The 16,021-nt window shown below is 38.6% G+C and overlaps 1 protein-coding gene across 2 annotated transcripts in view; it reads right to left on the bottom strand.

Annotated features, from left to right (window-relative positions):
- furin (furin, paired basic amino acid cleaving enzyme) overlaps window positions 1-16,021 on the bottom strand; it is a 99,898-nt gene that overhangs the window by 79,557 nt on the left and 4,320 nt on the right. For both annotated transcript variants that reach the window (XM_002932241.5, XM_004912640.4), the window contains exon 2: window positions 4,676-5,041. In XM_002932241.5, the coding sequence (XP_002932287.2) occupies window positions 4,676-4,843 (168 nt within the window). In that variant the 5' untranslated portion in view covers window positions 4,844-5,041. The remainder of the gene's footprint in view (window positions 1-4,675; window positions 5,042-16,021) is intronic.

The raw sequence follows: 16,021 nt of genomic DNA, 5'->3' as shown, positions 1-16,021 counted from the left end.
TTTTATTATAACAGAGAAAAAGGAAATAGTTTTTAAAATGTTCATTATTTGCTTAAAATGGAGTCTATGTGAGATAGCCTATCTGTAATTTGGAGCTTTCTGGATAATGGATCCTATACCTGTACTTATGACATTAATCCTACAAGTTTAAATATATGTATATATAAAAAAAAAAAATATATATATATATATATATATATATATATATATATATATATATTTTATTTATTTTTTTTAATTTACAAGGTTGCAGTACTCGGTTATAAAATGTTTCAAGTCTGCAATTTTTAATATACTTTCTAAGGCAGAGTACATGAAAATAATTCATTTGAAACCTTGTAACAATCCTAAATGGTATATACAGTGCATAATTAAATGTAGCTATATCATGACAGACAGTGCACTTAAAAGTCCAAATGGCTGCTTTGGAATACATCAACCCTGCCAATTTCTACCTACTGCAGAAGCTGCTTTTATATAATCACTTTTAGATGACACCCATATTACTACTTCTACTACATTAACTTATTTTATCATATCCGAACAGTTGCATGCCTGCTAGGTTAGAACTGAAGCACAAATCTTCAGAAAAATGTATCCAGCTGCATCTATAGCCTTTAATATTGTATATTGCACCCCACCTGCTTCTGGTTCCAATCATGCTTGGTCCCACATTTGCCCCTGATTTTAGTAAATAATCAGCATTTGCTCTTGTGAAAGGAGTCATGCCACCAGCCAGTATGGCAGAGAAATATGTTGAAGGACCAAAGGCTGTATCCAAACTGGAAAGTTTTTCTTTGCAATTTGGAGGAGGATTTAACATGATCATAAAGAAAACCACAGAGCACATAGAGATATAGGGCAAAATGAAATGCCCTTTTATGTCCAGAACGTTTATTGGCTTTTGTAAAATAAAACTGTTTACCACCTACCTCTTTCAAAACAAAATTTGGCAATGTTTTTCTTGACAAAAGTAAGCACAAATTAAGAAATAAAATGGATAAAGATAACTAAAGAAAACCATTATTACCCAGGCTTTGTCCTACTGCTTCTTGTGGGATACTAGTATTTGTTAATGAAAAGCCAGCAAGTATTTACCAAACACACAAAGGCTAAAGAACAGAAAAGGGCTCATTTGGGAACACCTGTGCTGCAGTCACGCAAGCCTTGCAATGTTGCTTAGCAGACAAGCGGTAGCCAGCTTCAGTATAAAAGGCAAGACAAAACCAGTCAGAACCCTTCTGCTGCCAATAATGGACAACTACTCTACTCGCAGCAAAAAGGACATAAAACGGGTCTGCCATTTTTTTTGGTCTTCAGAAAATGCTCTTTAAGAATGTGGTTTCTAGACCTGACCTCAGTCCAGTATTAGCACAAATTATGTTTATTATGCCCACATATATAAATATCGGTTTCAATAACAATTTCACTCACACATAAATGTATATAAATGTATATAGAAAGTTGCTTCAACTTTCGACACTTTCTTTCCTTATGTATAATTTTAGAGATCCAGAAAGCTCCGAATTACAGAAAGGCCATCTCCCATAGGCTCCATTTTAAACAAATGATTCAAATTTTTAGACATTATTTCCTTTTTCTCAGTAATATTCAAACAGTACCTTATACTTGAGCCAAACTAAGATATAATTAATCCTTATTGGAGGCAAAACAACCCTATTGGGTTTATTTAATGTTTAAATTATTTTTTAGTAATCTTAAAGCATGGCGATCTAAACTATGGAAAGATCCCTTATCCGGAAGACCCCAGGTCCCAACCAGGTCCCAAGCATTCTGCATAACAGGTCCCATACCTGTATATCGATGTATTTATGTATATCTTACAAAAAAGACCAGCACCACAGAGACTTCATGTGAAAAAACAAAACATATGTAATAGTTTCATGCTGTTTTAAATATACGTTTTGTTTGCACTCGTGGTGCTGGTCTTTTTTGTAGTATTGGAACCATTTTCCAGGCACCCGAGGTAGGATAATGTTTGTAGCGTTGTGCCATCCTTTGTAAATATTACCGTATATACTCGAGTATAAGCAGAGTTTTTGAGCACTAAAAATGTGCTTAAAAAGTGAACCTCGGCTTATACTCGCGCTTATACTCGCATATATAAGGTAGCGCCGACCTAACGTGCGTGCTGACGCGCGCGTGCACGTCATTGTACGTGCGGCATCGTTGACGAGCATCGGCTTCTCCTCACAGGTATGCGCATCAGGGCACCGGTCTGTAGCGCCGCTTTGTGTCATTTAATTATTAGTTTTTGGGTATTCGCTGAACTTTCAGGGCACCGATCTGTAGCGCCGCTTTGTGCCATTTCATTATGGGTATTCCCTGAGCTCTCCCCTTGCGCCTCAGCAGCACAATCTCTCATTGCATGTCAGACACCAGACCTTTAGCCCTGAGTGACTACAAATATCTGCATAGTTATTTTTTTAAAGGTTCATTGTGAATGTCAGATCCCTCAGACATAAGGCAGATATTATAGGAGGGGTGCAGGCACTTTTACATAAGGATTTCCTTGTATGCCCCCCTCCCATATTGCCAATAAAGGGGCCATAAAGTAGGGTGTAATCCAATGCAAACACCATGGTCCCCACTTTCAATGGAGCCCCACAGAACAGTAGCTGCACACAGAGGCAATTGTGCCCTACATACCCATCCATAGGCGAAATGGAACAATATATATAATTACCCCTTATTGGGGGCAGAACAATCCTATTGGGTTTATTTCATGGTTAAATGATTCCCTATCTTGCTATCTTGCTCCCTTCCCATTGTTCTGCTGATTGGTTGCTGGGGGTGAGGGGGGGATATCACTCCAACTTGCAGCGCAGCAGTAAAGTGTGCCTGAGTCTGAGCTTTCAGAAGGAGCCAGCGCTACACATTAGAACTGCTTTCAGCTAACCTATTGTTTCTCCTACTCCCATGTAACTGGAGGAGTCCCAAGCCGGACTTGGATTTCTTACTATTGAGTGCTATTCTGATGTATACTGGGAGCTGCTATCTTGATACTTTCACATTGTTCTGCTAATTGGCTGCTGGGAGGGGGGTGATATCACTTCAACTTGCAGTAGCGGCTGCATTTCCCTCGGCTTATACTCGAGTCAATAAGTTTTTCCAGTTTTCTTAGGTAAAATTAGGTACCTCGGCTTAGATTCGGATCGGCTTATACTCGAGTATATACGGTATATATATATATATATATATATATATATATATATATATATATATATATATATATATATATATATACACACACAACGTTTCAGGAAAATCACATCCCCCTTTCTCAAGCACATTATAAATAATATACAGGTCATTTTAACAGAAAATTCTGAGAGTATCAAGGATTGTCTTGTCTTTATTGAAAATGTATACTGGTTGGCCAAAAGATCCTCTACAATTCATCCAAGACAGCAGTTGCATACAGTCTAATGCTAGACCCGTTTGTCAACCACTGTCCTATAAGCAGTTTTCTCCTCTGAAACAGATCTTTGTTCAATCCCCACCTATTTTCTGCATACCTGATTTGGGTACAAAAAAAAAAAGTAAGTAAATTATCAAAACATAATGAGCCTTACTATACCCCCAATCTTACTGAATTGCTCAGTTCAAAATTGAGGTGAACAAATTTCAAAGCCATTCCCAAAAAAAAAAAAAAAAAATCAATAGTGGACACTTATTGGGCAAATTGACATTTTTAAGAATGCAAACAGAGCAGTGTTGTTCAATATAAATTAAATACAGACACAATTTAACTTTAAGCTTTTCACTTTGTCTTCTAGAGACTTTTTCATTTTGATATCATTTCACTTTAATCACAAACAATGTAAGCCACTTGAAAGAAATGTTTCTACAAAGTGCTCATCACCATAGAGCAATATATAATACTGAAATAACCAATGTGCACTTCATTTCCGCAGGGCCAATATTTGCACTCCAAGTTCTGCACAAGAATAATGATAACAGGCAATTCTAGTTACATAAAAAAAAATAAAAATGATAAAATCTCACAGCTACTGAGCTAATGTGAAATGCTGGCACAAACAGAAGCCTCAAGAGTCTAACATTTAAAAATTAACGGAAGAGCTAAGAAAACTGCTTAACACACAAATAAGTACTGAGAAAACCAGTGAGCCATGAACTAGTTGAACTCCATGGAGACACAGCACAGGCTCATGTCTATAGAAATGCAACATATGAGAGACTGATAATGATCAGAGAGAAAAAGCAATCAAAGTAGGAAATAAAAGCACATAGGGAGAAAAAAATTCAGCTTCTTGAAAATTCACCTGGCAAGTCAATGCGGTTTCAGGCCTGAATACTTGTACATCCAAACCAGTCTGTCTAAACAGACCAGTAGAATCAGTAGGACAGAAAGAGCTGATAGCATAAGATATGTTCAGCACACACCAAATTTTCAGAAAAGATCTGCCTGCACATTGCTAATGATTAACTAGAGTACATCTGCTAACTGACAAGTGCAAATGTGATCACTGTGATACAGATTGTATGGTATTGATTCCGCTCTCTCTCAATCTCACCTTAGAAGCAGATCAAACAAGGTATAAAATCTGCAAATCCACACATTGACGTAAAGGTGTCAGGATTAATTAACATCTTAGAAGTAATGTACAACAATATGGGGAAAATCACTCACCAGTCCATGGTTAATGAACCCATATTTCTTGGCTAGTCTGTCAGCTTCAGCAGAACCTCCAGATATATGAACTGCCCACGTGTTTGTATACACTTTTTGTCCAGTAATCTCCTTGACTAGCGCACTCAGAGTCCATAACATGAGCAGTAAACTGGGCAACAGATCCATGGGAATTTATTTGTTAATTACCAGCCTTTAAATGGAAAAAAAAAAGACAGAATCCTGGACCCTAAGCGGCCTGCTTCCCTTATGTAAAATCTAGTCCAGCTTCAGGCGGGCCCTCTGCATTTATAGCGTAGATAAAACGGAATTCCAATCATTCCAGATCAGGAATCTTTTAAGATGGACTTTGCTTCAAATTTATACCTAGAAACAGAGAAATAAAGTTACATATCTTAACATATTAATATAGCGTAAATGTAAAGATTTATGTAGTATTAGTCACAAAAAACAGCAAATGACTCAAGAAGACAATGAAAAAACTCCTAGAAAACTGTAGTTGTGCACGATGCATGGGCACTAACTGATATTAAAATTTTCAGAATCAGAAGTGTAAATCTGTCCCCCCACACCTAAAGTACAACCAAGCTACTACCTTCATCCAAATGAGGACTATTGACTGGGAGCTAAGTTTCCAAACAACCCACGTGCCACAACCCAACAATCCCCTTCTAACAACAAATCCCCATATCCAAGGAAATTTAGCACCTCCAGTTATTCGAGTAGGAGGATTTTTTGTGGAATGGCTGAGCCTGTAAAAAAAATGAAAGCTCCAGGAAGGTCAGACCCCAAAACACAAGATTAAACAGATCAGGGTTTTACAAATGCAGCAGGCATTTACCCAGAATTCTCCAGCAGCTGTTCTCTTCTGGACTAACTGCACATATTGGCCTTATCTGATGAGGGTGAAAAAAAAAAACCCAGCATACAGCATTCCAGAAAAAGTTTGAAAACTATTGATATCCCCCACACACTTCCTCTGGAAAGAAAATTTCACTCAGTATGTGTTGTTGCTTGGTATAAGCAGACTGCACAGTAATCCCCTGAGCAGAGCTTCACACAGATAAAGTAGAACTTATTAGCCTCCAACATTATAAACACAGAAATATCCTTCTGCGTAGCAGCCACTTTCCCTCTCAAGTTTTGCCGAATGTTGCAAAATAGAAAACACATTTTCTCTGAAATAGGATGGCATGCACCGCTAATTTGCCAAAATAAAGTGACAAGCCTATAAATACATTTGGCTTCATTGGCTACTCGTGCAACTCTATTACTTGGCATTGTGAGCTGTACTGAGACCTCTTCAATTGCTGAAAGCCACACCATGTTAGTGGGAGCTGAAGAAGCTGAGAAAAGCACAATTTCAGAGTTTGGTCTTTTTTTATAGTAGTATATTTGTCTATGCCTATGCACTTATTTAAGACGAAAAAGCCTTATTTTTCTTTTTTTTTTTTTTACATCACATTGGCACCACCACACTGCCTTGCATTTTACCATGGTAAATATTACCTACAGACCCGACTAAAACAAATTGAGGGAAACACAGCGGAATGGTAAAGGTCCCCAGGTGGGCGATATCGTGGAGTGTGTAGTTAAAAAAAAAAAAATAATTTGATTGAATTATACTGGTGGCAAGGGGCAGTCGGTTCGGGGACCACATCAACGAGCCGATGCGGTCCGCGATCAGACTGAATTTTCTAACCTGGCCGATCGAGATCTGCCCAATTTCAGGCCAGATACCGGTCAGCCAGGCCCCTCGTTTCTGCCCCTACACGGGTAGATAAGCTGCCGAATCGGTCCAAGGGACCGATATCAGCAGCTACAATCTGCCCGTGTATGGGGACCTTTAGCAGGCTTTTAAGGAAATACCTTTTGATAGTCTCTCAAAAATGGGCTTACCCTTATTTTTAAAAGTCATAAATAATGTATGAAATTTTGAAAACCCCAAAACTGGTCAGAGAATACTGCAACAGATCAATGTTAACATGTGCATGCAGAAAGTGTTGCCCGTGAATACTGGGTGCTTCAGACCAAAAAAATAGTGAGAATTTAGACTATACAAAGATGAGAATTAACCTTATATATTTATAAATGGTGCTTGGCAATGTCACCAATTTAAATTAGTGGTGACTCCCTGGAACTCACCAATGGTATTGTGCCTTTGTATGTGCATTCAAGCTGACTTCTTCATTGGGTTGGCTATCCACAGTATACTTGTAAAAGTCTGGTTTTATGTGGTCTGCAGGCAACACAAATAAATTTTGCCTGCCAACCTGGATTCAAGTCACTTACACTTAATAGTAACATCACTTCATGTAAGATTTTGTGTGTCATTTCTGATATGGTCAAGTGATGGGTTTGTGTGAGTAAACGCTGAAGGTGGCCATACACGAAGCAATAACGATCTTTCATGCAGTCAAAATCTTTTAACCTGCCTGATCGACCAATATCCACAGCCTTTGCGATATCGGTCGCCTCATCAAGCTGCCATACACGTACCAAATATCGCACAAAACAAGGTTTTGTATGATATATCGGTGCGTGTATGCCCGATTTTAGTTAGGGAGGGAAGGTTTGATATACCCAACTAGATCTGAACAGGTCTTTAGCAAGGGTTACAATATTACAATAACACGCAGGGGTCGTGAACAATGTAAGCTCCACTGGGTCAGGGACTGATAAAAATGATAAATAATCCCAAAAAATCATCCGGGCATATCGCAGTGCCTAAGAAAAAGAGGAGAATAATAAAACAAGTCATCATGGAGTTCCAGGTCCTCTATAAAAGGTCTTGTTGTCATATGGTTATATGTGTTTTGAAACTCCTTGTTGACTTTTACTCTTATAATCCACAAAACAAAGTAACACATCATTCCCTCTATAAAGATAGCTATACCTGCATTAGAACACTAATAGCTTAAATCAGCCTCTTTACGTTAGAAAATAAAGGGAAAAATAAATAAAATAATAAAGACAAACACTGAATGTGTGATGCTTCATTAAAGGAGAAAGAAAGGTAAAAACTAAGTAAGCTTTATCAGAAAGGTCTATGTAAAAACAGCCATAAGCACTCACAGAAATGCTGCACTGACTTCTCTAAAAAAAAGATTAGTTCTGTCTGTAATTCCTGTGGCAGACACACGCAGCTTTCTGTTCTCTGCTCTTTTCTGCTCCCCCCTCCCTCAAGAATGCTAATAACTCACTCCCCCCCTTAGGAATGTGGATCTGGGCCAATCAGCAGGAAGCTGACTCATAGTCTAACTAACTGAGCATGTTCAGTTTGGTCTGCATGTCTGTGCAGGAGTGAGGCATTATGGGAACTTTCTTTACACAGCTCAGAATTTATTTTTTCTTCCTGTTTGGCTTCAGATCTTCTGAACAGGTGAAATATGGGGAGACTTAAGGGCACTACTTAGACAACTGAAGGTATGCCTGCAGCTTGAGATTAAGCTTTACTAGCCTTTCCTTCTCCTTTAAGAACATGCCACAACAAAACAGAAAAATTCTGATAAGTTTAATGGAGACCCTGCATAATAATGTTGCGATTGTTCTAAACACAAAAGAAAACACATTTAGTGCCATTAAAATTGCAAAATGACATCCCAAATAAAATTTAGGTTTGCCCTGAACTGAAACAAGAAACTATGCAAAAACGATGAGCTCAGGACTAGTAATATAGGTGTCATATGTAAAATTTATCAGTACCTGATTACTAATACATGAGGACTCTGTAAGCATGACTTTCATGTCAATGCTGTATTTTCTCTAATGGGTGATTGAAGCTGCAATTCAGCAGCAGCTAAGGAGCCAAGAATTCAAATCCCGAATACTATATCTGCGGAATATGTTGGCGCTTTATAAATAAATGTTAATAAAAATAATACTATATACCCATTCTCTCACAAAATTCATCTAATCTTAAGATGCCTTACACCTCAGAGAACAGTACAACTGACCACAGGGTAGGGCCCTCTCAAATGCTCTGTAATTTGCCAGACCTATTTGTAGACATGATGTGGCATGAGGTCTGTCTGAAAGGGAGTGGTTGGCTTTCTGCCCTGAAATGACCACAGCTATCCCATCTTGCTTTGTGCAGGTACTGACATGCTATGTTCTGGAAGCTACTAACTTGTTTACGTCTGAATGTGCTGACCAAAACCCTCTAAGGAGCTAGTAACATAAGAGAAAATGCCCACAATGCACATTGGAAAAAGCTGTTTAATTTCTACAAAGAATAGGGTTTTCTGCAACTTCCAGCAGCTTTTCTTTTAGGGCAGGTCATGAATATATTATTATCTATGGCTCTGCAGAATGCAGTGGATCAGTTGGGATTTTGCTGTAATTTGGCAAAACAATGGCTGAGCACAGCAGAAGTGACAAAAAACTGTCAATCTAAGTAAATACTCTTTCCTTGGTGATACTGGTCCTTTACATTTAAAGAATACTAGATTCTGAACAGTACTTGCTTTGCAGCTTTGAGAAATGTTATTACAAATGCCCTTAATCTTGGAGCAGCCTTGTACGACTTATCATTACAAAAGTAACATTTGCTTTTCATGTATTTAAAGGGATCCTGTCACCTTAAGAAATAAATTCTTTTTAATCATGTTAGTTGAGCAAAATAAACTTTACTTACACTACATAAATTATATAAATCATGTTTCCCTCAGTCTTGCAAGTACACATTTACAGCAAGCAGACAGCTGCCATTTAAAGGACATGTAAAGCCTACATTTTACTTCAATCAATATAAGTTGGGCACATAACCCCCACCCAAATGGCATTGTGTGTACTGCATATATCCCCTCTGTTTGCCAGCACCATCACATTTTCTTCTAACAAAAAGCAGCTTTCACCCAGTGGCCATATTCCCTCTGACACATTAGCAGTTACATTTAAATCTGCAAACAGCATACGTGCGCAAAGACCCCTACTTGGTGTACATTTTATCAAGAATGCAGGCTCACACAGGCAGAACTTACTTTAATAAAAAGTTCTGCGTGTACTGTAACAGTTAAGCTGAGTTCAGGAAAGGAGGTTATGAGAAAAAAAATAAATAGGAGCAGACAACTAGAGCAGAGTTTCTACGGGAACCAGCAATGCCATGTCTTCATTGGCTGCTAGACGGGAGGATGTGTTTAATAATCCCAGCTGGGAAGAACTGAGCATGCCCAGGAGCCAAAAGTCAAAGCAAATTTCTAAGAGAGGGGGCCGAGTGGGTTAGAGCAGGAGAAGGAAATCTAAGTGATTAAGGGGATGCTGCAGCCTTACTATTAATCAATGAACAACCAGAGTGGCAGGTATATAAAGATTTCAAAGAGGCTGTTCACTGATTACATTTTCGTGTGTGGGGGTTACATGTCCTTTGAGGGCTCTGGCATACGGGGAGATTAGTTGCCCACGACAAATCTACCTGTTGGCGGGCGACTAATTTCCCCCGAAATGCCATCCCACCGGCGAAAGTGTAAATCGCTGGTGGGAAGGCATACGCGGCGGCACGATTTCAGTGAAATCGCAGAAGTTGCCTTGAGAGGAAACTTCTGCAATTTCACTGAAATCGCACCGCCGCGTATGACATCCCACCGGCGATTTACATTTTCGCCGGTGGGATGGCATTTCGGGGAGATTAGTCGCCCGCGAACAGGGAGATTTGTTGCGTGCGACTTATCTCCCGGTGTGCCAGAGCCCTAAGACAAACTTTGCATCTTAAAATCTTGTTTATGTTCCACAATCTGTCACTTGATGACCATGCCCATGTACAGGATATATAAATGCAGTGATATCTAGGAAATGCAGAATGGAAAGTGAAAGCAATTGCCTGCCCCGCCTCTATGCCCCAGCCCAGTTTAGGCCTGTAACATAGAATTGCCATGCTTTTGACGCTATTAAAAAAAAGTGATGTTTTAATGGAGATGGTCCCAGTGCTCCGTCTATACTTCTGTCTGACTTCTGGAACCCCTACAATCTGGTTTTAGACAACAACACTCTAACGCGACTAACAAATGACCTCTTATCGGCTAAAGAAAAAAATACACTACTTGCTACTAATACTTCTCGAACTCTCGGCTGCTTTTGACACTGTGGATCACCCTCTTCTCCTCCAGTCTCTCCGCTCTCTTGGCCTTCGTGACACTGTCCTATCCTGGTTTCTTCTCATCTCTCAGATTAATCCTTCAGTGTCTCTTACAATGGTGAATCGTCTTCTCCCTTGCCTCTTTCTGTTGGGGTTCCTCAAGGCTCTGTCCTGGGCCCCCTACTATTTTCTCTCTATAGCTACTCACTTGGCAAATTAATTCTTTTGGCTTTCAGTACCACCTCTATGCTGATGTTACTCAGATCTATCTTTCCTCTCCTAATCTCAACCCAGAGCTTCTAACTCGTGTCTCTTCCTGCATGTCCACTCTCTCCACTTGGATGTCCCAACGTTAACTTAAAATTAAACCTCTCCAAGACTGAATTGGTTCTCTTTCCCCCATCAAACGCCCACATTGTTCCAGAGGTATCTATAAAGGTTAACAATTCTACCATCACCCCATCTTCCCAGGCCTTGGGGTTATCCTTGATTCTGCCCTGTCCTTCACTCCTCATATCCAGTCACTTATCAAATCATGTCACTTTCACCTAAGAAATATTTCCAAAATACGATAATTTATCACCCAAGATATTGCCAAAATTCTGATTCACTCTCTCATCATATCTCGCCTGGACTACTGTAATTCCCTATTAATTGGCCTTTCCCTCCAAAGGCTGTCCCCACTCCAGTCCATAATGAATACTGCTGCCAGGCTCATACATCTCTCCAACCGCTCCTCCTCTGCCATGCCACTCTGCCAATCTCTGCACTGGCTTCCCCTACCATCCAATGACTCTCACATTCAAAGCAGTTCATAACTCTGCCCCACCCTACATCTCTGAACTCATCTCTAGGTACCATCCAACCAGCTTGTTACGCTCCTCTACTGACCTGCTCCTCAACTCCTCTCTCATTCCCTCCTCACACACTCGCATTCAAGACTTTGCAAGGGCTGCCCCCCTTCTCTGGAATTCGCTCCCACAAACTGTCAGACTTTCTCTCAATCTCTCTGCCTTTTTTTTTAGAAATCTCTAAAAATGCATTTATTTAGAGAAGCTTACCCTAATCTAGATCAACATAACCTCAGTGTGCTGCTAAAAGCAATACCCTGTGCCACACCGCTCACAACTCTAGTCATGCCCATTCCCACACCTTGTGTCTTAATCCTTTCCCCTTGTAAGCTCTTTTGGGCAGGGCCCTCTTCACCTCTTGTATTGCTTATTCATTACTTTATATGTTACTCTGTATGTCCAATGTATGAAACCCACTTATTGTACAGCACTGTGTTGGCACTTTATAAATAAATTTTACTAATAATAAAAATAATGATGAGGAGAACTGAACAGGAAGAGGGGGCGGGGCTTCACATTGTACCAGGAAGAAGAGGAAAGGATGAGGAGGATATTTTAACTTATATCAGAAACCAGATCAGACTGAATGCAAGTACTAAGGTATGTTATTCTGGGGGTTGTTTAGAGTAATTTTAAAGAAGGATCAAATTTTTTTTTTTCTCTTTCTTTACCCATCTGGGAGTTCCCAGCAGCCTTCCTGCCCTGTGATCTACTCAGAGAGTGACCCTTCCTTTTGAGCAAAAACCCCTTGCTTGCATAGCCATACACTTAGATCCATATATATACCGTAGGCTAACTGCCAAATTAGCTGCACTATACCGAGACAAACCAGTCATGTAATTATCACATACACAGATCAATACGGTCATAAGATGACAAGATTTTTTTAACCTGCCCACAAAATGAAAACTGCATCTCATTCCAGCTACTTCCTAGTCTGGTGTGAAACTCCACCCCTTTTCTTTTCAAAGCTCTACTTCTTTCTGACTGTGAAGACGTGTCATGTCACCTGTCAAGGAGGTGTCTACTGGATATACTTGCTGCCTTCTGCTCCAATGGAAATCAATCAGGCATAAAGAGTAGGCACCTATTTCACCATCTTCACAGTCAGAGAGACTGTGTGGGGTGAAATATCATGAAAAAAAGGGGGGTGCTGTTTGGACAGTGTTTATATATTAAATTTATTTAAATAAAAAGACATACTTTTAGATTTAGAGGTAGAAGGTGACTCACACTGCAATGATAAATATACTCAAGGTCAGGAATATTTACTTAATCTTAAATTCTAGGAAAGAGGGGAGCATGCCGTGTAAGAGGCAGTTAAAAAAACGATGACCAAGAAAGCCTCCCAGCAACAGTGAGGATAACTAGTGAGTCAGAACAGAGACACACCTGTCTGTGCTGCATTACTCATAATACAAGAAACCTATGCTTCTCACAGGGCAAAACTAACAATACCTGGTCAGAGAATCCAGAAGTATGCGACATTACTGTAATATAAAATACATATTTATAGAACAAACATTCAATATGCCAGTGGATATTTTATAGGAATGGTTATTTCTTATACCACATCTTTTAGAACCAGATTACAGTACAGTGATTTCATATAAAACCCTTGGAAGGTCACATCTGGTTCAAAGGCCCACAATTGGAAAGCAACCACCTAATAAAGGTGGTGCTCCACAGAAAGACTGATTATTTGCCTTCATTGACCAAATTATCCTATGTGAAACACTTGAAGAAGAATGAAGCTGCAGAAGTGTCCATTTTTTTTTTATTAGGTCATTTTAAGAAAAGAAGCACCAAATACGTTCTGTGCAACTTTGTTTATAGTACTGTGAATACAGCAAACAATACAAAGTCCAGGATTAGTTGTAATCTAGATTCTTTAATAAAGAGATTTTGACATATTGGAATAAAAATAAATATAAAGTATAGCTATAAAGCACTGCCCCCCCACACACAGGGCACAGAGGGATCTTGTAGCAGCCTTTGTGCGTCACCTACTAGTGAAGCTTGCAAACTTGATGGGCAGGTTGAACCTGACAACATTTACTGCCTTTCAACCTCATCTATGTATAATATTTTGCATGCTTCCTAACACTGTCAAATGGTAAATGTGAGGCTTGGAGACCTATTTATAAAAATTCAAATTTGTGAGGTTTTTTTCTACTTTGAATAAACTCACAATAAAAAAAAAAACCCAAAAACCCAATAATCCATATTATAATATATATATATATATATATATATATATATATATATATATATATATATATATATATATATATATATATATATATATATATATATATATATATATATATATATATATATATATATATATATATATATAAAAACAAAAGAGGAGCACACCTTATAAATAAAGCAGATGCCCTTGGTGCTGGTCAAACAATTTTGGTAGACAGACAGAGTACCGCACACAAAGGGACTTTATAGAGAAAACAAAAGTATTTATTGAAAAAAATCCGACGTTTCGAGCACCGAACTGTGCTCTTCCTCAGGGACAAACCACCCTTTGTCCCTGAGGAAGAGCACAGTTCGGTGCTCGAAACGTCGGATTTTTTTCAATAAATACTTTTGTTTTCTCTATAAAGTCCCTTTGTGTGCGGTACTCTGTCTGTCTATATATATATATATATATATATATATATATATATATATAAATTTGTGAGTTTACAAGCTTAAAAAATGTAATAATTAAAATTGAATAAATAGTTAACATTTTGCTCCCATTTACTTCTACGTGACCTTGCATGATTTTTTTCATTATAAAAAAATACTTGATTTGCAGTTATAATTGGAGTCTGTGGATTTTAGCCAAAAAAACTCATATCATTGTAGAAATTAAAGTTCAAGCATTGATAAATCAGGCCTATAGGGTATAAAGCAGCGGTTATGGGCTTTGGACAATAGTCAGAAAAAACCCCCCCAAAAAACTGCCTGCAAGTTAATTCCTGACCGCAGCGAAAACTGCAGCAATCACAAACCTCAGTGTGCTACATAGCTGGGGAACATTATATTAGTGCAGGAACCAGACTTACAATCCTTCTACCATTATGTATAGACTCTCTTCAGCCATCTAAGCAAGTGAGCCTTTGGCATCCCTGCACCAGGTTAATAAATCCTTGGCACAATGTAAGTTTAGTTTATAATGTGAAGCATTGTTACAAGTTGAAGCTCTATTACTTTTAATTGTTGCAACTAAGGAATAAGAAAACAATGGAACAGATGCAGAAAGAAATGGACATTTGCCAGGTAATAAGGGCAAAAACAAAACATAGAAGTTTTTCTTTTAGTGATACTGAGAACTAATATTTTTAAGAGATAAGACCTTGCAAGTAAACAGGGATGCTATCCCTCTACTTTAACCTTAGGTATGACATTGCTAACCCAGTAATAGGTTAAACTAAGTTGTGGGCCTCTGGCAATTTAGGAAAAGTGATGAGTCCATAAACTGACACTGCTTTTGGATCCAGCCAAACTACTTCTTGCCTCAGGCAAGTCACTTTATCTCCCGGTGCTTCAGGCCACTGCAATGCAAAGCAGCTTCTGAGAAGCAGAAACAATGTCTCTCTCTGCCTAAAAAGTCCCATATAGACATCAAGCCTCACAAAACACAAGGAAAAGTTTCAGCTGTATAACAGTTATTGAGCTTGGTTGGAAGGGGAAGAGATGTGCATATAGTTCCACTATTTGTTAAGAAATTTCTACTGTTATGCAATTGCAGCTCATCAGTTCATTTTAAATACATCATCTTATTTAAATCTATATAAAAATTCATATACAACCATTCTTTAAATTAATTCCCATCTGTTGGTTTATTATCATACTGTAATATTCTCATCTCAATGCCTATATTTAGTTAAACCATGACCCCTTTTATCTTCTATCTATCTCATTAGTTACACTATCTGGATTGGAATCTGTGTTGGCCAAACTGTTTATAATTGCATCAGCCACTGTTACTTCCCCTTACTTTACTAATTACTTTCGTCATAACTCTCCAAAAATGTTTGCTCTGTTCCTACTATACCATAGATGTCTTGCTATATCTTACAATTCCTAATAAAACATCTCAAAGCTTAGCATGACTAATCCCCTCAAGAATTATCTCTCCAGTAATGCCTGTATAATAGCAGGACCATGGGAATTGTAGTGATAAAGTAACTGAAGAGCTGAGGATGCATATACAAACACAACCATGCTATGGTTACAAAGTACTTCATTCAGCGTACCCTTTAGTGAAGGACAGTTTACTCACTAGCAGTCAGATACTGATCTACTACTTGTCTTGCCAGAGAGCAATCTAACAGGCAGTCCCTGGCTCACCAGTTTTGTAATTTAACACATGGACAACAACACGGAAACAACTTTCAAGTGCACAATGACTAAGTA

Source organism: Xenopus tropicalis, chromosome 3 (assembly GCF_000004195.4).
Source record: "Xenopus tropicalis strain Nigerian chromosome 3, UCB_Xtro_10.0, whole genome shotgun sequence".
Taxonomy (NCBI): domain Eukaryota; kingdom Metazoa; phylum Chordata; class Amphibia; order Anura; family Pipidae; genus Xenopus; species Xenopus tropicalis.
Note: the sequence above shows the minus strand (reverse complement) of the source record. Positions and strands in the feature narration are given on the sequence as shown.